This window comes from Diabrotica virgifera, chromosome 6 (assembly GCF_917563875.1).
Source record: "Diabrotica virgifera virgifera chromosome 6, PGI_DIABVI_V3a".
NCBI classification, from domain to species: Eukaryota; Metazoa; Arthropoda; class Insecta; order Coleoptera; family Chrysomelidae; genus Diabrotica; species Diabrotica virgifera.
In genome coordinates this window covers 81042381-81067605 of record NC_065448.1, presented here as the reverse complement: position 1 = coordinate 81067605, position 25225 = coordinate 81042381, and the positions used below count along the sequence as shown (strand labels likewise).

Below are 25225 nucleotides of genomic sequence, written 5' to 3'. Positions count from 1 at the left end.
CAAAACATTTTTTTGTATTTTTTGGGTCATTCTAACCAAAAAATGTTCCTACAAATTTTTTCGTAGGATGCATAGTTTTCGAGATAAACGCGGTTGAACTTTCAAAAAATCGAAAAATTGCAATTTTTGAACCCGAATAACTTTTGATTAAAAAACAAAATAGCAATTCTGCTTACCGAATTTGAAAGTTCAAGTCAAATTTTATCGGTTTTAATTATTTGTATTGCTAAATATTTATTATTTTATTGTTAAACAAAGCTATAAACAGCTAGTGCTTGAGTGATGTTTTCAATGATTTCTCATTTAAAATCGAACGAGTAGATAGCAGAGGTAGAAGTGCAAACGGGGCTATTTCTATGTAGCATGCATTAAAACGAATGTATTAGGCACGGGAAACACTATATGTTTATAGCTTTTTTTAACAATCAAAAAATAAATTTTTATCAATGCAAATATTCAAAACAGATACAATTTGACTCAAACTTTTAAAGGCGGTAAGCAGAATTGCTATTTTATTTTTTATTCAAAGGTTATTCGGGTTCAAAAATTGCAATTTTTCCATTTTTTGAAAGTTCAACCGCGTTTATCTCGAAAACTATGCATCCTACGAAAAAACTTGAAAGAACATTTTTTGGTTAGAATGACCCAAAAAATACAAAAAAATGTTTTGTTTTCCGAGAAATCGCTGTTATGTAATTCCTCAAGTTCTTTGTTTATAAAAATCTTATCGACATCCGGATCAACTGTTACCCAAAAAATTCGTGTTCTACGGGCCAAAATACATAAAAAAACCTTGGGTAAGTCCATCTGAATTAAGAAGGCCGTTTTACCCCCCCTGGCGACAGGACTAATGTAAATATTTTACTGTTCATTGGTAACGATAAAGTCATTAGTTTTCGAGAGATTTGAAGTTAAAAATAAATCGGCACGGTTATTTTGATTAATTTATGATATGATTCATATATAATTAATATTAAAAAACTATTTGTACCCAGTAGGTACTTTAAAACTATTTGACGTATCCTTATCATAAGTGGCAGAAAGCGTGGGTATTCTACGCCTTACTAAATTATGGTAAATAATCGTTTCTGGCTGCTACCATAGACGTACGACGGGGGAAAGTGGCTGGTTGACGCTTCCCAAATTCTACGCCCTGTCGGAATTGCTATTTTAGTGTAATTTTTTAGATTTACCAGTACTTTTTATGTAAATAATATACTTCAAATCATTAATCAAAACAGCTGTGCCGTTTTATTTTTAACTTCAAGTATCTCGAAAACTAATGACTTTATCGTTAATAATGAAGGGTCTATTATTTACACAGATAGTAATGGAAAATCGAAAAATTGGGCTAAAATAGTAATTCCCTCAGTGGCGTAGAATTTGAAAAGGGTCAACCATTCACTATCCCATTTTGTACGCCTCTGGTATTAGCTAGAAACGTTGATTTATCATAATTTAGTAGAGTGTATACCAAGTACTTTCTACCAGGTATGATAAGGATAAGTCAAATAGTTTTAAAGTACTGGGTAAAAATAGTTTTTAAGTTTTTAAATAAAACACTTTATAACTTAGTAAGGAGCCATATTTTATTTAAGTGATTTGGGTTGAATCTTAATATATTGTGATCTACATAGAATCTACAACTCAGCGATTGGACATTCCTAATGAAACACGCTGAAAAGGACTAGGTACTCGAGAAGCTCTCTTCGATATGGATGTTCTTACACAAAGATACCTAGACGTTAACCAAGAAGGACATGTATGTTTTATCGATTTTTAAAAAGCGTTTGACAGAATACGCCACGATAAGCTAAGAGATATTCTTGAAAGAAAAGACATAGATAATAATGATGTGCGAATAATTCTCAACTTATATTGGCATCAGAAAGCTAACGTCAAAATAGAAAATGAGATATCACAAGCAATGAGAATACGTAGAGGAGTACGACAGGGATGCATTTTGTCACCACTGCTATTTAATGTGTATAGTGAAAGCATCTGCCAGGAAGCCCTTTTGCAAGCTAATGAAGGAGTCGTATTTGTCAAATAAACATTTTTTTCTGTTTTCTGACAGCAGTAAAATTTATCTTGAATTAAATAAATTAGATACATTCAAAATTCATTAAATAAATTAGATACAAAAATAGTTTTTTGGACACCCTGTAAAAATAGTCATATTAATGTTTATATTAATGAATAGAGAATTAAATAACCTTTCAACGGAGCTATTATACGACCCTTACTCTCATTTAAAAAATCATCGGTTACGCCATCACGCTTAGATCGATGACGTCACTAGTATGATAAACATGCCAAAAAATCATAATTTAAAAACAAAAATCGACCTGTTAAAAATTTCTCTCTAAAATCACACATTCACGAGAAAATGAATTTATTCCAACTCGAAACGGCTTTCTAACGCGGCCGATATTATAGTGATAATCACATTGTTGTCAGATCTTCCGTTTTTCTGGAAATCTTATGAACTTTCTTATTTTAAATGGAACATCCTGTATATTTTTTGCGTTTTGAAGTCCATAAGATATTCCGATTATTTTTCATGTTATATTCTCTATACCTAAATGCCCTAATTTCGAAGTAATTGCTACATTTTATTAAAAAATCATTTTAAAGAAATTATAAAAATCAATTTTTGCAGCCCGGGTAGACAATATTTTATCTTCTTTGGATCATTGGAAACAAATAAGGTCTTGAGTAAATTTTCTCTAAAGTTAATCGTTTTCGCGTTATAAACAATTTAAGACTGAAAAAATCGAATAATGACGATATTCAAGGTTCAAAAACATAAGTAACAAGTATAATTTTTGAAATTAGTAAGTACCTAAATTCAAGTTCAACCCTTCTTCTAGGAGCTCCTCATAAGATTTTTGGCACGTTTTATTCTAAAACATTGCTATTTAATAATTGTTAATGAAGCGCATATGAGAGGACGGGAGATCGCATTAACAACTAAAAAACAATGTTTTACTATGAAACAAGCTCAAAATACTTATAGCTAGCTGATAAAATAAGGCTTGAACTTGAATTTAGTTGCTTCGCAGTTTCAAAAATAATAATTTTTATTTGTGTTTTTGAACTTTGAAAATTGTCATTATTCGATTTTTTTAGTTTTAAATTGTTTACAACTCGGAAACTATTAATTTTAGAGAAAAATCACACAAAAACTTTTTGTTTCCAATGATCCAAAGAACCTAAAATAATGTGTACTAGGGCCGAAAAATGGATTTTTATAATTTATTTAAATTTTTTTTAAATAAGTGTAACAATAACTCCGAAATTATAAAACTTAGGTATAGGGAATATAACATGAAAACTAATCAGTATTTCTTAAGGACTTCAAAACTCAAAAAATATACAGAGGGTTCCATTTGAAATACGAAAGTTAATTAGATTTCCAGAAAAACGGAAAATATGACAACAATGTAATTACCACTATAATATCGGTCGCATTAGAAAACCCATACTTATTAAAATCTAAAAAAAATCGTATAAGCCCTTTCCGAGATAATTGAGAGTTTCCATATATAAAACTCACTCTGTATAAAAATCGACAGACCTCAGCGTTTTTAAATTTTTTTAAAACAAGGACAGAAATAATTTTATTCCTTAAGTGCATTCCACCCTACGTTATTATTTCACAAACAAGCCAAACAACCCATAGTATGGTGGATATAATATGTAGATAATGTGTTCTCCATTTAGCCCCACGGACCAGAGACATATAGTTGTTACCGTTAAAACCCGATTTCAGGTAAAACCCGAATTTACTAGGAAAAACTAGTTTTAACTATGAGCTTTAGACAATTCTAGTTTTAACTAGTCAAAACTAGATTGGACTGCTATATTCAGTTAAAACTAGAAATCCCGAACGGATTTCATTTAGAGTAGTTTATACTAGTTCAAAATAGCTTTTTTGGAATTACTGGCGAATACCAGTTACAATAATTATTGTTGCAAGAGACAATTACGGCTTGGTCGGGGTAGTGTTAATGACGAAGGCGGCTGGTCGATAGCAAAGTAGTGTGTGAAACTGTTGATTGTTTTGCATCGTTTTTATTGGTTATATTACAGCACTGTGTATTATTCACCATTAGTGATAATATCGAAGATCAGATTGAGAGCAGAGATACAAGAACGTGAAAAGAACGGGTTTTGGAAATTATTTTACAAATAGAAGAGACAGAGAAGAAAGAAAGTCACTACAATGTTGTGACCAAAAGCATATATAATAAATTAATGGTCGAAATACAAGATGCGGAACTGTCTGCCAAGAAAACACCATTACAAAATCGAAGACTAAAATGATTTAGAATTAAATGAAGTAAAAGTCAGACTTACTCTCAATCTTTATTAAAACTTCCGACGACCGGTTTCGCTCTTTAAAATTTGTAGAGCATCTTCAGGTCAAAGGTAACAAGTTACAAAATGCTACAAACAAAAACCAGAGTTAGGACATTGTCTGGTTGTTCTTTTACAACCAGACAATTTCCTAACTCTGGTTTTTGTTTGTAGCATTTTGTAACTTGTTACCTTTGACCTGAAGATGCTCTACAAATTTTAAAGAGCGAAACCGGTCGTCGGAAGTTATAATAAAGATTGAGAGTAAGTCTGACTTTTACTTCATTTAAAATGAACTCTCACATGCAACCCATTCAAGATTTGATTTAGAATTGTTGAAGTTGGCGAAATAAAAAAGTTAGCTTCTAAAATTGATCCCATCAAATTTTTCAAAATCGGGATAGGTTCAAGACTGAAACCGCCAGAAAATAGGCAAATATAACTTTTTATTGATATGATCAATACTTTTATACCAATGTGTGAAACCTGCCAACGAAAGAAGAGTAAAAATATACAAACGAATAGAGGTTTTGTGCCCAAACCTATATTGCATTCAGAAATGAATAGTCGCTGTCAGGTAGATTTGATCGATATGCAATCATAAGAGAATCGCATATAAATTACTCTAAATGAAATCCGTTCGCGATTTCTAGTTTTAACTGAATTTAGCAGTCAAATTTAGTTTTGACTAGTTAAAACTAGAATTGTCTAAAGCGCTTAGTTAAAACTAGTTTTTCCTAGTAAATTCGGATTTTAAATGAAATCGGGTTTTAACGGTAACATAGTTATCATGTGAACAAGTCAAATTCGAGCTCACTGGTATCTAGAGCATAATACATTGGATATTTTAGACATCCATGTTTAAGTTCACATCATTCATCTATGTTCCCATGACGGATCCATTGTAAAGGGTTTTTACCCACATATTTTTGTATTTTGTTGGTCAGCATGTTAGATTCACGTAAACACTAATGATGATGGGTCATCCGATCGAAAACTAGTTTTGTGATGTAGCCCTTTTTAGGGATTTTAACAAATATACCTTTTATAAAGGATTTTATCGTTTTTCTTATAAACAATGTGTTCTGGGAAATGCCAAATATAAGACGGTCTGTAGGACGGCCTATACTAGAAAAAGGTGGAAATATGGAGTCAAAGATCTGGAGAAAATGGGAGTGAGATAAAGTGAATTAGTTGCACAGGACCGACAAACACGGAAGGCAATAGTAAACTCGGCAAAGGCTCACGAAGAGTTGTAACGCCATTGATAATGCTAACGTTGACGCAATCAAATAGACTTGTCAAGTTATTTCCCTAGGTGGCTGGTGAATATCAAGTTCTTTCTCTGTATGAATATTTTTAATAGGCAATATCGTGGTATTTAACAGCTTATTTTTCAGTAGAGTTTATACATTTTCTAGGGACCAGTTAGAGGTGTTATCTTACTTACTTAGTCCTAAGCCTTTCTACCTTTAGGTGTAAGGTTGGTGGAGGCTCCGATCTTGCGTTAGGTTTCTTGCACTTTCCAATGTCAATCCCTTCTTCTCGACTTCTTTTCTGATTTCATCTACCCACATAACTCTTGGTCTTCCTCTTTTGTTTTTCCCTGAACTCTCGTTTCGAACACTCGTTTTGTTAGCCTCTCTTTCGATATTCTACACACGTGCCCGAACCATATAAGTTGTCCCTCTAGTATTTTTTCATTGATTGGTTCTAGTTTTAGGTTTTGTCTAATTGTTTCGTTTCGTATTTTGTCTGTCCTCTTTCTGTTTGCTATTTTCCTCAGGAACCTCATTTCCATAGCATTGACTCTGGATTTTTGTCTCCCCGTCAATGGCCATGTCTCGCTGCTATAGGTACATGATTGTTGGTCTAACTACTGGTTTAACGACTGCCGATTTTACTTTCTCCGGTATCTCTTTTTTTCCCAAAAATGTTGTTTTTATAGTGTTAAATAAGCTTCCTGTTCGTCCCATTCTCTCGTTTATTTCCATGTCTTGTTTACCATTTGATTCGATTATTACTCCTAGGTATTTAAAATATTCCACTTGCTCTAGTTGTTTCCTGTCTAATTCTATTGCGTGTGTCTCCCTCGTATTTGAAATTATCATTGTTTTTGTTTTCTCTGTATTAATTTTTATATTTATGTTTGATAGTTCTTCTTCTAGGATTTCAAGATTGTTCTGTAAGTCTTCTCGGTTTTCTGCTATCAATACCATGTCGTCTGCAAATAGTAGCTCCGATACTTAGTTGAGTCCGTTTCATTTGCCAGTATCCTAATGTTAGTTTTCTCATTCTTCTCTTGGCTTTCTTTATCGCTTCATCCAGTACCACTGAGAATAGCAGTGGACTCAGCACGCATCCCTGTTTGACGTTTTGACTTGTAGTAAATTCTCTGGATTCCTCGTTATTGGTTCTTACTGTATTTGTATTATTTTTGTACATATCCTTTATTACTTCTATTATGTGTCTCTCGACTTGTAGCGATCACGCTACTAATTAAATTATTTTAATTAAAATTGGATTAAAATATACCCCTCTAGGAAATTCTTTGGAGATGCCTATGGAATCACCCAGGTGCCTACTTTCGCAGCGAAGCAAGAGGAAAGCACCGCGCATGATTCTATCGGATCGACACGAATCGATTTCGGAAAACATTGAACGGCAGTTGGTCAGGAAACGGCTCGAAGGTCAGACGCCGCGCCGCTAGTGAGGTGATTCTCATTTTTAGGTGACAGGATTGAAACAAATTTTAGATAGAAATCAAATAATTATAAGGAAATCAAACGTCAGCTAATACCATCTACAAAAAAATAAACACCTCTTTGGACTTCTTCGCATAACAGAAGTGGATATTCCGGAGTGCCTGCCTTGTTTCAATTCCGTCACTTAGTCACCTATTTAGACTCATAGTCATTTTGTCACGTAACGTAACTTTACGTCTATCTACACAAATATGTACCCGTTGAACTAGTAGCATCTCTGTTATGGTTTCCTCATGGTGTTCACTGTTTTGTCGAAGAAAACCATTACCTGATTTCTACTTCACCCAGGACCTTATAGTAGGACTTACTTACCACAGCAGCCAACCATTTTATCGTGCCAAAAGTGAATTTACTACGGACTTTCAACCCATTCAAATATGGTTTATTTTTTATATACTTTTGGTCACTATATATTTGCTACAGTGTAAACTTTTCGTATGCATACGAGGAAGTAAACTACAATAGGTACATATTTTCTTCGTAATAGAGAGGGTTTTCGGTCGTTGTTTTTTTTCATTGGTTCAGTATAATTAGTAGTTTGTTTAAATAAATAAAGTCTTTTTTTTAATGATAATTATAAATAATCGTAGCTTAAAATTTGATAGGGAATCAGGGGGTTAAAATTTTGTCGCGGATTTTAAATAGGGAATATGTCTAGTAGGTTTTTTTTTGCAAATATGATATAACGAGTGCTGACCAACTCAATATATAATTAGTATTTTTGCTAGGTGAAATACTTGATTTTTGGTAACCGTAGCGTTCTTGTTGTGTGTATTTCACTCTAGGCTAGTTCAATTTAGGTAATATTACTAACTTTTAGTTGTAAGGACTTTGTGCTATTCAAATGGACTTTTGATTTTGATTTTCTATTAATACCTTTACTTAGCGCAGTGTGTAGTGGTTAATTGCATATTAGTGGCTTTTTGGCCCTGTTTTACCGTTACACCACCACTACCACTGCTATTGTGTTTAGAGAGTTATATGTAACTTTTAATATATATAACCTATTTATTATTAATATATTTGTAGGTATTAAGGTTGGTGTTTTATTTCAGTCTGTATTACCAGTATATAATATAGCAATACAAGGTTAGTATTTAATATTTTGTATTTCAGGTGATTGTATTCAGTGTCCTTTAGTTCCTGTTGTTCGTTACTTCAAAAAAATCTCGAGCTGTTCAAATTCTGGGCCCAAAACTTAGTTTTTTTCTTTTTGCTACAGTTAAGTACAGCGAGCTTTCAAATATTGTGCCCCAGAAGTTGAGCTGTCAGATTTGGCGCCCATTTTCTTCTCTCTTTATTGTTCCTTTTATCTTGATCTCTCTCCAGTGGTTTTACCTAGTTGTATTAAGTTCTGTATTAACAGGTCTCATTTTCTTTCTAATTACTATCATTTTATTATCAAATCTTTCCTTTTTATATCTCTAAAGCCAATATTCGGTGTATTGAAGCTAGCCGAATACCCACTTGAGATTTAGTGTCTCTCTGTCCTTTTGATTATTTTTTTCTTCCTTCTGAGCTAAGCCCTCTTCTTTTTGTCTTAAATCTCTTCTCATTTAGTTTCCCCATATTTCGTTATTATTTCTTCAAAAATTTCTATACCCAGAGTATAGAGGCTTCAGACTCCCCTTTGTTTTAGTGTCTTCCCAGACAACACTTCCCAGAAAAACTTTCCCACAAAAAACTGTTCGACAAAAAACTGTCCTACAAAAAATGTGCGACAAAAAACCGCCCGACAATATCCGTCCGACATAAAACCGTCCAACAAAACAATGTCCGATAAAAAACTGTGACAAAAACTATACGACAAAACAACCAATACTATAAGCTCTATTCTTTCCAAAACCAAACCCAACAACACAAAAGAAAGATCCAAAAACTGCATCTACAAAACACCCTGTGAATCGACAAATCCCAGATAAGCAAACATTCCTGGGGCAAGGAGCACAGAGTACAATAGACAGATGTATCAATAATCATGAAAGAAACAGACACGAAAAAGAGAAAAGTCAAAGAAGCAGCCCTCATCCTACCCAACAAACTAAAATCAATACTGGAGTCAGACAACTAGGGTTAAGACCGAAAATGGACTGACAGAAAAAATTGGAATTTTTCTGGGCCTCGATTTTTGACCCTTCGCTTCGTTATCGAACGGATTCGCATCGTATCTGTTTAGTATACGTAGCGCATACGTTCGATAACGAAGCGAAGTCAAAAATCGAGGCTCTGAGGGTCTGCCAGGACTGGTTTTGTCTCCACTTTTATTCTATATGTTTAACTGTTTAACTCTTAACACTTAGATACAGACGTGGATGTTTCAGGACGTAGACATTGACATGCGGTATGTCACACCGTTGCCTATTCTTCTTTGTTTTTAATATAAGTTTATCTGATAATCATCACTCTATTATTTACAACTACGGAATGACTTTTCATACTGCTGTAAGATAAAATACTGCTCCAAATTTATTTTTTCAAGAAAATTATGAACGCATGCATAATATTAAAAAAATGGTGGAGGTTCTTAAAAAATCTATATAAATTTTTATAAAATTAAATTACAAAAACGACTATCTATATTGTTAAATAAAAAATAGTAAGACAAATGTTGAAAGTACTTGAAAGTAGCACAACTGGATGAATTTGTTGCCATTCTAATAATATTGAAAGAATACTGAATGGACTGCTTTTAATTATAGACCAGGAAGGATCTGTTTTTAGGTGGATGTGAGAGGTGGCATTCGGATTTTTGCGGATAAAGTTAGGTGATAACTTCGTTAATAATAATTGACTTATGCTCCTTCTCCAATATGACCGAAACCTTAATAAAAAAAAATAAAATATTTAAAAATTTCAAAAAATCTCGTTTTTTTTCCTATTTTCTTTTCTTATAACTTTAAATCGATTCATTTTGGAACAAAGTCGTATAGAAATAAAACAAAGATAATTAAATTTTCTATCCGATATGATTGGTTAAAAATGTCTTAATTTATCACCCTTGCTGCAAAATAGCAATAAATGTAAAACAAGGGGGCAAAACAAGCCTGTCCTTATTCAATGTTTTCCATCATTTGGGTTACACTTGAAACCTTCCTAATTCGCTTAGAAAATTTTTGTAATGTGCTAAAACCGTCCACCAAATTTCATTAAAATTGACTTACTAGATTTTGTATAATAATTTTGCAATCTAAACTCTTTTTAAAAAATTAAAATTTTTTAAAATCTTGCGCAACAAAAGCTAGAGCATACAAACATTTGTCAATTTTTTTATATATAAAGAAGCACTTTACCTATCTAATGCACTTTACAGAATTGAAAAGCAGCCTCAGCAATGTTTTAAAGTTATAAACAATTTTTTGGCTTATAAACAAATTAGTGTTATGTCCAGGAGGGGGTGCTACGGGCTCCTTTATTTAGATGGACTTAAGTTTTTTTTATGTATTTTGACCCGTAGAACACGAATTTTTTGGGTAACAGTTGATCCGGATGTCGATATTATTGATTGTTATAAACAAAGAACTTGAGGAATTACATATAACATCGATTTTTCTCAAAATAAAAACGAGGTCTGCCAAAAGAGGCAGACCTCGTTGGCCCAAGATGGTTGTCAGGGTTCTCGCTTAGAGTCTCACCATGTTCCCGGAAGTATTCTTATAGCATCGGCATTTAGCCTATCCAATTTCACAATACTGTAATGTAGATCGAATTTTAAGTACAACCATTGTTTGGTTCTGGGGCTAGTTAGCAAGTATTCACGAATTCACTGATGATGGACTGATAGGTCCAAAAACGTTCCGAATGAACCTATTTTATTTAATCCATTGTGACTCGTAACATGAAGTGGTTTTACTTCATGTTACGAGTTTTTTTAACTATATGGTATACAGCCAACCCAGGGAACTACCCCTTTTAATTTTTTTATTATTAAACAAAGCTATTTGTTTGTAAGCCAAAAAATTGTTTATAATTTTAAAACATTGCTGAGGCCCCTTAAATATTCTGATTTTAATTATTCTGTAAAGTGTATTAGATAGGTAGAGCACCTCTTTATATGTAAAAAAATTAGTCAACTTCTAAATGGTCTACTTTTTGTTCAGAAAGATTTTAAAAAAATTGAACTTTTTTAAAAACATTTATATTGCAAATTTATTATGCAAAATCTATTAGGTCGATTTTAATGAAATTTGGTAGACCATTTAAGTAAGTTACAAGAATTTTATAAGCGAATTACTAAGGTTCTAAGTGCAGCCAAAGTGGATAAGAAACATTGAATAACAACAGGCGTATTTTGCCCCCTTATTTTGTATTTTTTGCTATATTGCAGAAAAGGTAATACTTTAAGACATTTTTGACTCATCGTATATCACATAAAATTCAATTATCTTTATTTTATTTCTCTACGACTTTGTTCCAAAACGAACTGTTTTAAAGTTTAAGCAAAGAAAGCAGAAAAAAATCGATGTTTTTCTAAATCTTTAAATATTTTAATTTTTTTATTGATGTTCCGGGCATATTTGAGAAGGAGCATAAGTCAATTATTATTACTGAAGGTGTCACCTAACTTTATCTGCAAAAATCCGAATTCCACCTCTCACATCCAAAAATACACGTTTTTTTACAGATTAGTCCTGGTCTACTATAGAAAGGTAAACACTGAAATGTAGTACGTGATACCGCCAGAAAACTTTACGTCAACCTACATAGCTAAAAGACTAAGCCATACTAAAACCATAGCAGTTGGGAGGAGGTACAATTACACACCACTTGAAGGTACACAGAAGGTGTTTGAAGGAATCTTTTATAAAATAAGTTTTACAACAATAGCTATTTGTATAACAAGGGAAGAAAGTGCTACTTTTCCTCCCGAGAATGAAGTTTACTGCCCGACGCGTAGCGGAGGGCAGTAATCATTCAAGGGAGGAAAAGGCACTTTACTCCCATGTTATACATATGGTTTTTCCACCTTCCTCAAATAACAAGTCATTTTTTCATTTTTACTTAATTTATTTATGTAACTAACCAACAAAATTTATTAGAACTAAAACTAACAAGTAAGTACAATATAACTGTCAACTGTCAAATATAAGTCAAATTATTAATGTAAACATTGTTAAATCAAAATAACAATTTACTGTTTTTTACCATTCTGCAAAATACAGGGTGTTTTATAAATAAACGTTAAAATGTATAGATACTTACGTAATAGAAAATAGATATTGTACAGGGCGTCAATAAGTTATATTTCATGAATGAAATACCATGACGTCACTTTTACTTTTCCTCCCTAGGGAGGAAAAGTACAACTTTGCTCCCTACAATCAGGTCCGGAAAAGTATACTTTCGGTAGAGGTAGGTGGAAAAATATGTTTTCGGTACATGGCATACCGCACGTCAGTGGTTCAGGGTTAACAAAGCACTTTTTTACAAGTTTACAAATTAAATCTATCATCATCTAAACGACAACATACTCGTTACTTTTCATTTTTAGCTTTTGAATATATTTGACAAAATACTTACTGGCCTCTCTTATGTATCTGTAAATTACTGAATTTTCTTCTTCTGAGTTGATGGTAAGTAGCTGCATATGCATTTGACTGCAAAAGGTTAATGCTTCAAACCAAGTTGCCTAAAAGGAATATTAAAAGAATTTATGTTAATTAAAAATAAATTTAAAAATAAAAAATAACAGCTATATTATATCAAACGGAAAATAATGAATTTCTTTTTCAAATATTTTTAAATAAAGTTTCAGAACACAGGTTTCACAGGTAAAGTTTCACAGAAGAGAAAGACGGAAATAAAAAATAATTTTTATCAACAACTTGGTGAGCTTATTGAAAAAGTATCAAAATATGACATAAAAATAATTGTGGAAGATATGCATGAAAGAGTAGGAAAAGAAGATATTTATATGAATATAACAAGTGGTAAAAGCAATGACATAAATAAGAGTAATTACAGTAAAAAAAGTAATTAAATAGAATTTTCAATGGAACATATTATCCGTAAGATAGCAAGTAGCCCAGTCGGGATACCATTTGACCTTGCATTAGGAGCTGCCCCAAATTTTATTTTTCTAATCTTTAGAAGCCGTCAATATTAGTATAAATTTAAAATCTCGACTGAATTTGATCGTTGCGTTAGCCGCCATCTTGATTTTAAACGAGAACCGTTTTTGCTCAATATCTCCCCCATTTTCAAATTTTCGACAAAAAATATTCAAACTGAAATTGTTGAAAATGCGATTTTCTATAATTTCGTTTATTATAATTTTTTTCGTGCGGTCCATATTTTCCGAGTTATGGGGAAAAGAATTACAGTTAAAGCATAATTATTATTGATTTATTGAATTATCTCGTTTGTTATTACTTTTACAACAAATTTTAACCTATACAAAAATGAAGAGAATTAAATTTTGTACAATTTTCATCTCTTTAATTTTTTTGATAAAATAAATATTTAAGGTAGTACGTATGCGGTAAAGGCGCGAGCGTAAGACCCGATTGATTTTAAAGCAATGGTTTTTGTTCAATATCTTCCCCATTTTCAACTTTTCGATAAAAAGTGTAAGGACTGAAATTGTTGCAATTACGATTTACTACAATTTTTCGAGAGAACCAGTGGCGGGTCTAAGAGGGGGGGAATGGGAAAATACCCCCCAACGGGGTCCAAAATTAAAACAAAAATTGTTGAAATATTAAAATATGTTAGCTGACATGAAACTTAATTATCGACAGACAAATTCAACCAATAAAACCCTCTAGTTAATAAAATTAAGTGAACTTAATGCATATAAGTTATTATTTATGTCTTTTATGTACTTAGTTTGGTTGGTGTTTCATTGGAAGTTTCAAAAATTGTATAAAATTTAATTCTCTTTATTTTTGTTTATGTACCATTATGTCGTAAAGTTAATAATAAATGAGACAATTCAATAATTATGCTTCCCCTCCGCTTCTACTATTTTCCTCCTTAACTCGGAGAATATTGATCGCATAAAAAAATTGTAGGAAATTGCGTTTCCAACAATTTTAGTTTCTACCGTTTTTGTCGAACAGTTTAAAATGGCGGAGATATTAAGCAACAACCGCGGAATTCAGTCGAGATTTTAAATTTACACTACTATTGATCTCCCCTAAAGGATATAATTATAAAATTTGGGGCAGCTCGGAAAAAAGATTCGATTCAGTAATTATGCTCCCCCACCACTTTTTACTATTTTCCCACTTAACTCGGAAAATATCAACCGCATGAAAAAAATTGTTAAAAGGAAATTGTAGGAAATCATATTTGGAACAATTTAAGTTGAACATGGTGTAGATATTGAACAAAAACAATTGCTACAAAATCAATCAGGTCTTACGCTCGCGCCATTATCGCATACATAGTACTACCTTAAATATTAACTTTAGCAAAAAAATGAACGAAACTAAAATTGTGTAGAATTCAATTCTCTCTATTTTTGTATAGAAACATTTTTGTCGTAGAACTAACAATAAACGAGATAATTCAATAATTATGCTCTATTTATATATAACTGTCACTATTTTCCGCTATAACTCAGAAAATATCGACGGCACGAAAAAATTGTAAAAATAGAAAATTACATTTTCAACAATTTTGGTTCGTATACTTTTTGTCGAAAAGTTAAAAATGGCGGAGATATTGAGCAAAAACAGTTCTCGTTTAAAATCAAGATGGCGGCTAACGAAATGGCGGAATTCAGTCGAGATTTTAAATTTACACTACTATTGACCCCCCTAAAGATTAAAAAAATCAAATTCGGGGCAGCTCCTAATGCAAGGTTAGGCCTGTTATTCGTCTAACCCGACTGGACTAAAGTGAACATTTTGATAGGTAATAAAGATTTACATAAAATAACCTGGATATGACCTTATAGGAAAACGAGAAACTATGTTTTCATTGAAAGAAAACAAAATAGATCCGTGACTGATTGTAGAAACTACCAAGAAGCAGATTCCGACAGTGATCATTTATTGACAATAGTCAGTTTTTTCAAGAAATTTACAAAAATAACAAGTAGAGCAGTTCCAACAAGAAAGAAAGAAATAAACAAAAGATTAGGAAGAATCATGACAAGACAAGGAATTTAAAGGAGGAATGGTAACTAATACAAACATCCATGATACAAGCGGCAGACCTTAACATTATGAAAGCAGAAAAAGAAAAGAGACAACACTGATTTGATGAGGACTGCAAAAGAATCCTAGCGCAGAGTAACAACGTAGAATTGGAAAATTTTAGAAGTAGGTAATACAGAAAAAAGTAAAGACCACTATTAAACCAAAAGAAGAGAAGCTAAATGATTATGAGGCAAAAGAGTAAAAAATTACTAAAAAACAACTAGAAGACCACTATTTCTAGAAATTTTTACCAAGGAGAAAAAACACACGAATGACACAAAATAAATGCACAATATTTTGCAGAAATAAAGATTGCACGAGTACGTTACCAAGTCTGATAAACATAATGTTACGGCTAAACGAAAAGTGTACCATACGTTGTATTAAAATGAACTTAAAGAAAACAAAATTCATGGTCATTACAAATATCCAAAAGACAACGAGACAGTATATATCATAATAATATCCAGATATAAAGAGTAGGCAAATACACATATCTAGGAACATTGGTTAGTCAAAACGTTAACAAACGTTATAGGCGAGCGGCAGGCACCCCCCAAAAATGACCAGTTACTGACCACGGAGAGGTAGTCAATCGCCATTTTACCCTAAAAATAAAAAATCACGTTTTTTGCGTTTACCTCGCTACAAATCTGTTTCATTTTAATATCATTTTCTAAATTTTTTACAGTATATAGCTCTAAAACTTCTGAAGATAGCGGTATTTCCTTAAAGCTTTAATTCTTATTCTGGTAAAGGTTATGAATTTTTAAAAGGAAAAGGTGCGGATTTGTGCATTGCAAAGTTTAATCGCAAAAATTGAGTGACAAAATTTAAAATTTAGACTTTTAATCACGATTTTTTAAATAAAGAGTACAGAGAAGTTTTCTGGAAAATTTTAGATCAAAATGTTTTATAGAAATAAAATAGTGCCACTTTGATTATCGACATTAGAAATCCCCAATATAACGGTTATTTTTCGAGATACTGACCATGGGTGGTGAATGGCTAATTTTGGTCTTAGATTATGTTTTTGACGGTGCGGTGCTTAAAACGAAAATGAAATTTATTTTAAATTTTAGGAGGGGGAATATTGTCAAAATCGCAATTTTACCATATAAATGAAAAAAAAGGGAAATAATGTTTTTTTTTTGCGTTTAACTCGCTACAACTCTGGTCCATTTTAATATTTTTTCTAAGGGTTTTACACTATATGTTGCTCACTTTTTTGAAGAAAACTGTATCTGTTTTAAGCTTTTAGTTATATTTTAGTAGAAGTTTATGAATTTTTTAAAGTACAAGGTGCAGATTCGTGAATTGCAAAGTTTAATCGCAAAAGTTGAGTGGCAAAATTTTAAATTTATCTTATTAATCACGTTTATGTTAAAACATGTAGTACAAAAAAGTTTTTTGGAAAGTTTTAGTTACAAATATTTTGTAGAAAAAACATGGCGCAACTTTTAATATAGACGTTATACATCCCCAAAATAACGTTTATTTTTCGAGATACTGACCATGGGCGGTAAATGGCTAATTTTGATCTTATTTTATGTTTTTAGGAAACATGGTCAAAATCGCAATTTTAACCTAAAAATAAAGTCACGAATTTTTACGTTTAACTCGCTACAACTCTGTTCCATTTTAATATTTTTTTCTAAAATTTATACAGCATATATTTCTCATCTTTCTGAAGACACTGAAAGCAACAGTAGTCTTTCAGTGTTTTCTTCATAAAAGTTATAAATTTTTAAAACCAAAGGTGCAGATTCGTGAATTGCAAAGTTAAATCGCAAAACTTAAGTGACAAAATTTAAAATTTATTTATTTGATTACGTTTATGTTAAACTATAGAGTTCAAAGAAGTTTTATGAGGAGTTTTAGATCTAGATGTGTTATATAAAAAATATGGTGCAACTTTTAATTTTAAGAAAAACGTTGTTTAATTTTTTTTATTTTTCGGGCAAAATTGCGATTTTGACAACGTTCTCCACCTAAAATTCAAAATAAACTTGATTTTCGTTTTCAACACCATGCAAAACATAAAGTAAGACCATAAAATCCTTTATAAAAGGTATATAATTTGTTAAAATCCCTATACAGGGCTACATTTATAAAGGATTTTATGTTTTTGTAATGGTATACAGCCAACTACAGGAAATTTTTCCTCGTGGAAAAGTAAGACCAAAATTAGCCGTTCAATACCAATGATCAGTATCTCGAAAAATTAGAGTTATTTTGGGGATTTAACACGTAGATGTTAAAAGTTGCACCATTTGTTTTCTATAAAACATATTGATCCAAAACTTTCCAGAAACGTTCTTTGTGCTCATGTTTTAAAAAGAATTCAATTAAAAAACTATATTTCAAATTTTATCAGTTAAGTTTTGCGATTAAACTTTGCAATAGGGCTTTTCATCGATTGTCATTTATTTCGAGCTTCTGTCATGTGTCACAAAATAATATATCTACGACATGCGTCTTTGGTTTGTATCATTGGTATTACCAATAACGTATGACGTAGATATATTAATATTATGCGACACACGACAGAAGCTCGAAACAAATGACTGTGAATGAAAAGCCATATTCACCAATCTGCACATTGTACTTTAAAAGATTCGTTTACTAGAATAGCGCTCGGTTTCATAATCAGTAAAGGTGAACTTTAAATTTTAAGTTGGTACCTTTATCAATGCAATTCATATGAATAAATGTTAACTTTAAAGTTAACTTTAGTTAATGTTCACTTTAAGTTGATTATGAAACCGGGCGTAAGAGAAAAAGCTTAAAGCAGAAACCATTGTCTTCAAAAAGTGAGCGATATAATATAGTGTACAAACTTTAGAAAAAAATATTTAAACGGACCAGAGTTATAGCGAGCTAAACGCAAAAAAACGTGAGTTCATTTTTTTATTTTAGGCAATTTTGGCAATATTCCCCCACCTTAAATTTAAAATAAATTTCATTTTCGTTTTCATCAAGGTAAAAAACATAATCTAAGACCAAAATTAGCCATTCACTACCCATGGTCAGTATCTCGAAAAATAAGCGTTATGTTAGGGATTTCTAATGTCGACATTAAAAGTTGCACTATTTTTTTTTTCTATAAAACATTTTGATCTAAAACTCACCAGAAAACTTCTTTGTACTCTCTACTTTAACATAAACGCAATTAAGAAGCTAAATTTTAAACTTCGTCATAAAACATTTGCGATTAAACTTTGCAATGCACAAATCTGCACTTTCTCCTTTGAAAAATTCATAACCTTTATCAGAATAAGAATAATAGCTTGAAGCAGGTACCGTTGGCTTTAGAAATGTGAGAGCTATATACCTACTGTAAAAATTTCAAAAAAGAATATTAAAACGGAACAGAGTTTGTTGTAGCGGGGTAAACGCAAAAAAACGTGATTTTATTTTTTTATTTTTGGGGTAAAATTGCGATTTTGACAATGTTCCCCCACATTAAATTCAAAATAAACTTCATTTTCGTTTTCAGTACCATCAAAAACATACAATGTGACTAAAATTGGCCATTCATCTCTTCGTGGTCAGTATCTCGAGAAATAAGCTTTTTTGGGGGTGTTCTGCTCATTTATTAACAAACAAACAAAAAGGGCAAAATTTGTAAAAATGAAATATCTTTTATGTAGTAGAGACCTGAGGCAAGGCGCTCACCAACGTGGCAACCACATGGTATGGCAATGGAGTCGAAGTGGTGTGGTAACTCAGTGGCAGGTAGAATTGCTAAACCTGTACAAACATGTAGTCGCACGTATCGAAAGTTGGCACATATGTTTATACAGGTTTAGCAATTCTACCTGCCACTGGGTCACTACACCACTTCGACGCCATTGCCACGTCATTTGGTTGCCACGTTGGTGAGCGCCTTGACATCAGTACCGGATTTACCACTAGGCCGACTAGGCCGCGGCCTAGCAAAAGGGGGCCGCAGCGTTTTGTAAAAAAAACTTTTTTGGTAAAAAAAATTTACTAATTGAATTGAAATCAGTAAACAATTTTTCAAATAAGAGAATGGCTATTCTACTAAACACGTGGTACGGTATTTTACGAGGTTTTGACAAGAGTAGCAAAACATTAACTGCTACAGACTTAAATGTGACTTGCAACATACAAATCTCTAAAGGAGTATGCATTGAGTCTGAGAGACAACTTTGATTCCTATGAAAAAAGTGGAAAAGAGTTGTCTAGAATGAAACCTATATTCTTGAAATAAAAAGACGCCCGGAAAGAAAAGCTCTACCTGGCTAAGACAAAGAAGATAAATCTACTGAACCCCACTTTAATGGCAAAGAAAACTTAAAGATTCAATGTTGTAATTGACACGCTTTATTCAGAATTGATTGAAAGGTCCGAAGTTTATTTCAGTCTTAATGAAGAATATGGATTTAAATGTCCAATGAAGAAATCGGGGTAAACGTTTCTATTTTGACTAAAAAGTATCGAATCGACATAGATGGTGACTTTGGAGAAGAGTGTGTACAGTTCAAAGGCTTTGTTGAAGGTATATTTGATGAAGAAAGATAACCTCATGACAACAAGATTACCAAGTCTCCGAGAAATACACTTTTAAAGTATCTGAAAATCATTCATGAAAAACAGTTAACAACATTATTTCCGAATATGGACACGGCTTTGCGCATTCTACTATGCAAGATGACATCTAATGCATCAGGAGAAAGATCATTCAGCGTGTTGAAAAGAATCAAAAACTACTTGAGTAACTCGACTTCTGACGGAGATTCTAGATTGTCTAGTTCGGCCAGTTTTGTTTCAAATGCTGAGTTTTTCAGGCCTTAGACTTTAAAAATTTGATTAAAGATTTTACAGCCAAAAAAGCTAGAAAGGTGAGTTTTTAGAGTTTAGATATGATATTTATTATAAGAGAATAATGAATAATGAATTGAACGATCTAGAAGTTTATTTGTTGTATTCTTAGGCCTGGTTGCACCAACAGATCTTAAGCTTAAGGCGTGCATTAACGAAACGTAATATGCGTTGTACCATTGAGTCTTAGATCAATTTTCAGCTGGCCACAATGGATTGTCATGTGGATTGCCTTGATAAGAATTGAAAATGATGTTGCAACTTATGTGACACTTAAATCGGCCCTATCTATAAGCTGAGCTGGGTTAAGCTGAAGCTTAAAATTTGTTGGTGCAACCAGGCATTAATATTTTTATCTTTCAGTACCGTAGCCTATAACTAGTATAGTTCATATTATTTTGCTTGTTCTTTTACTTTTATGTTGTACTTTTCCCTCCGAATGACACAAATCGTATTTAATTTTTTAACAGTTAACTACAATACTAATTATTTATAATATAATCATTTTAGCAATATTAATAATTTTACAAATAACTGCTCTTTGCTAACATTTTGAATTACATATTTTCTATCTTCTTCTTAAGGTGCCATTACTGAAGTTTGGCTATAACTACAGCAAATTGTTCTCTATCTTGAGCAGTTCTTAGTATCGAATGCGTATCCATGCCTGTCCAGTCTCTCACGTTTTTCAGCCAGGAGCATTTTCTTCTTCCTGGACCTCTTCTTCCTTCTACTTTCCCTTCCATTATGAGTCGTAAAAAGTTGTATCTTTCTCCTATGTAAATTTTTTCCTAAATAACTCGTTTTTTTGTTTTTTACAACATTTAGGAACTCTCTCTCCCAGTCTCCATTCTTCTCATCACCTCGTTGTTGGTCACGTGATCTGTCCAAGAGATCTTCAGCATTCTTCGAAAAACCAACATCTCAAAGGCTTCTATAAATATAGAATTCTTTCTGTAAATTTTCTTTTTCGAAATTTCTATAAATATAGAAATTGTTAGAGCTGCTTTGGGGTTTTAGCCAAATTTGCAAACCAAGATTATTTAATTAGTAAATACATTTCAACCTATTTATGTCCGTATTCAAATAGAACATTAGAGGCATTTCTATTCATTTATGTTATACTTTGTATTACGAATTTTAAAAAGTAAAATTAAAATAAACGTTTTAATTATTATTAGTATCATTAAGTCTTTATGCTTTAATTACATAATCGTGAAGTTATCAGGGGCCGCTAGGGGTAATTTGGCCTAGGGCCGCAAATACGCTAAATCCGGCACTGCTTGACATAGAGTGGATCTAAGGCTACGGCTCCACGGGCGAGAAATTGACGCTAGCAGTAGCCGTAAAACGAACTTAGGGTTCCGCGAAACGGATAAGGAATAGCCGGACTGAACCGACTACGCACAAGTCCTGTAGTCGGTTCTGTTCGGCTATTCCTCTTTCGTTGCGCGGAACCTTAAGTTCGCTTTACGGCTACTGCTAGCATCAATTTCTCGCCCGTGGAGCCGTTCGCTAAGGATAAGGTTGTTGCGCTGCTACGTTTTTGCAACTTTTCTCTATGGATCTGAGGCTTGGACATTGAAGCAATTAGATATTAAGAAATTAGAAGCTTTCGAGCGTTGGTGTTATCGAAGAATGCAACGAATATCATGGGTACACAAAATTAGCAATATTAAAATCCTTGATAGGGTTAATAGGAGGGAAAATTATGCAGACAATTAAGAGGCGGAAGCTTGAATATTTCGGTCATATAATAAGAGGTTTTCGTTATAGTCTGCTGTGTTTGATTATAAAGGGGAAAATAAAAAGTAAAAGAGATGTAGGAAGAAGACGAACCTCCTGGTTATGAAATCTAAGAGAATGGTTTAGTCTGAGTTCTAATCAACTACTTAGAGCTGCTGTAAGTAAAATAAAAATTACCATGTTGATATCCAATCTTCGATAGAAGATCGAACACCCAAATAAGAAGCAGGAGACAAGACACAAAAAATAAACAGATGAGCAGAGTATGTTGACGAAATATTTAACGATAAAAGATCAATCTTTTGATAAAGGGCTAACCCTTTAAACAGAAATAGAAATACAAAACAACGAATACAAGAAACAGAACAATAACAAACAGAAACCGATATATATATATATATATATATATATATATATATATATATATATATATATATATATATATATATACATCCCGCTATCATTATGTCATCTTTTCATGTTGCAGTCATTTGGCATCACCAAGAAATACTATCATTTTCGAATTTTAATTCGTGTATGTTTGTTGAGCGCATTTTTTAACGCCCTGTATCGTTCTCAGTTTTCTAAAATTTTAATTTTAAAAATTTAAATTATATACAAAAATTTTTACACTTCATAACCATTTTGACTTCCACCACATAAAAATGTGTATTTCCCATCATTTTGCCGCTTTTCGACGTTGCCACGAGTTAAAAATACCGATCTTTTGAGGACAGGTAGAAAAGGTCTATTGTAAACTTAGAGGATGGAATATTTTGGTAAAATATTCCATCCTCTCAGATTATAAACTACATAAAAGGTAGGTTCTTTACCTGTTCAGCTGGATTACCAAGCAAGGGTCTAAATATTTTACGAGTTGAATTGTGTTTATTTGATTTCATCTGTTAAATTAAAATTTCTCATACCGACTTAAAATATTTGTTTGAAAAATTCATTTTATATTTTCGTTTAATTTACTTAGGGTTTTTGGTCAGAATTTTGAAGAAACGCTTGGTTTGACATAAAATTTGGGACACGTACCTATAGCTAATATGTTAAAGAAAAAAAGTGATATTGTGCCGATATGTGCTTTTGATCTGGAGGTGAGTTTCGTCGGTTATAGGGTATGAAAACAAATACGTTCAAATAAGTCCGGAATTGGATAAACTGACTAATTCTAAGCAACTTCTATTTTATAGCGTTTTTCACTAAGTCAATACTTTTAGAGATATTTGCGAGTGAATATGTTCATTTTTCAACAAAAAAAAAACGTTTTTATACGGTTTTTCGCAAATAACTCAAAAAGTAGGTACTTTATTGAAAAAAAATTAGCAAATAGTAAATATAGCTTATAAAAAAGTGAAAAAATGGTATATGTGTCAGGTCTGTAGACCCAGTAGAAGCAGAGTTATTGCTAAGCTTTGTTTTAAAACCAAGAGGAGTAGGTAAACTAAATGGCAGATTCACACCCAAGAAAGTCACTAGAAATATCATCAGATAAATCTTCTTTTTTGGTTGATCATATCGGCCTTTGACGGTAATCTTGACTAAAAATCTAAAAATAAAAGGAAGAACGCAGAAAATACAAAAATTGCTGATAAAATAAATAAACTAACCTATGAAATGCCAATAGTGTCAAAATTTGATATAAGTAAAATTGCCTGAGGTTGTACCAATTACAAACAAGGTGTACGGCGCGGGAAATTTGAATGACTCCTCTTGTTTAAAAACAGACTATAGTGAAAAATAAGCTCTTATATCTCAAATTCCAAATCGAATATTTTAACGTGAAATAAAAAAAATGAAACACTTTTCTGGGAAAACTTATTACAACTTTCTTAAAGTGTTTAAGAAAACGTTTATTTTTATTTTTTTTTTTAAGTTTCCAGCAGCAAGAGTAAGCAGGTTACGCTCAAAATACAGTTGTTCCTTTTTTTTTTGGTTAAAAATATTCTAAAAACTCCCTCTAATTAACAGCCCAAATGGAATTAATCGTTACCACTTCACAAGTAACTTTATGTATTGTTTGTGTTTGTAAGTTTCATCAGTTCAAAGTGCTTATTTGTGGAAAAATTTGGTTTTAAAGTAAATTTTTTTAAATCTTTAATTTTGAAAAAAAGACTTTTGTCAATATAACTTAGAAATTATTAGTGATACCAAATATCTTAAAGAGTAAAAAATGTAGGTGTTGCTTTTTTAAATATTTGGAATTTTTTGATTTTCTGGAAGACAAAAATTGGTTAAGATATGGCTGTTCAAAATTTGCATATACATACTCGTGACTAGTGATTCGTTCGAGGCCTTTCAACAAAACCCCTTTCAAAAATAAGCATTTTGAACCAATGCAACTTACAGATCATATACAGGGTTTCCCCGAAAATAGTGCGTTCCTTAAAGGTATAGATAGAAAGCACAATGTAGAGCAAAAAAGTCTTATAACATTTTATTCTAAATTCAGCCGTTTGACCAAAAAACGAAAATACATTTTGATATGCAAATTGATACTCAATTAGTAAATGAACAAGGGGTCCCATTAGATTAAATTTCACAGTCACAGGTTCTTCTACGCCATGTTGCCAGGTCATATAAATTTATGAAAATAAAAATTTACTCTTATGGAGAACAACGTAATTTTTGTTGAAACGGTTAACTTTAGGAAAAAATGTTACAACACCTTTTTGTTCTAAATTGTGTATTATATCCACACCTTAAAGGAACGCACTATTTTCGGAGACACCCTGTATAAACAATACATTTATCTAAAGTAACGTGTGAAGCGGTAACAATTAATTTTCATGACTTTCTTTTGCCAAAAAAAAGGGAACGATTTTATTTTCAGCGTAACTTGCTTACTTTTCACGCTAGAAACTGTTTTAAAAACACCAAAAAAAATTTTTTTTAAACACTTTAAAAGAGTTATGATGAGTGTTTCCTGAAAAGTGCTTTATTTTTTTGGTTATTTTACGTTGAAATATTCGATTTGGTATTTGACGAATAAGAACCTATTTTTCATTAGCTGCAACCCTGCTTCTACTGGGTCTACAGACCTTATACTGACACCTCTTTTTCATAAGCTATATTATTGCTAGGAATATTTTCTTCGATAAAATATGTACATACTTACTTTTTGAGTTATTTGCGAAAATCCGTCCAAAACGTGTTTTTCTATGAAAAATAAACATATTCACTCGCACATACCTCGAAAAGTATTGACCTAAAACTTTTATAGAACAAAATTTGCTTAGAATTAGAATTAGTCAGTTTATCCACTTCCGGACTTATTTTGCACGTATGTTTTTTCACCTCCAAGAAGGGGTGAAAGTCACATCCAGGACAAGAGAACATATCGGCATAATCTCA

General features: G+C 32.1%; 2 protein-coding genes across 4 annotated transcripts in view; one reads left to right on the top strand and one right to left on the bottom strand.

Moving 5' to 3' along the window:
- LOC126886472 (uncharacterized) overlaps window positions 1-25225 on the top strand; it is a 614879-nt gene that overhangs the window by 39854 nt on the left and 549800 nt on the right. The window lies entirely within an intron of this gene.
- LOC114335755 (perlucin) overlaps window positions 1-25225 on the bottom strand; it is a 60754-nt gene that overhangs the window by 897 nt on the left and 34632 nt on the right. The window contains exon 3 of the mRNA XM_028286051.2: window positions 12645-12753. Within this exon, the coding sequence (XP_028141852.1) occupies window positions 12645-12753 (109 nt within the window). The remainder of the gene's footprint in view (window positions 1-12644; window positions 12754-25225) is intronic.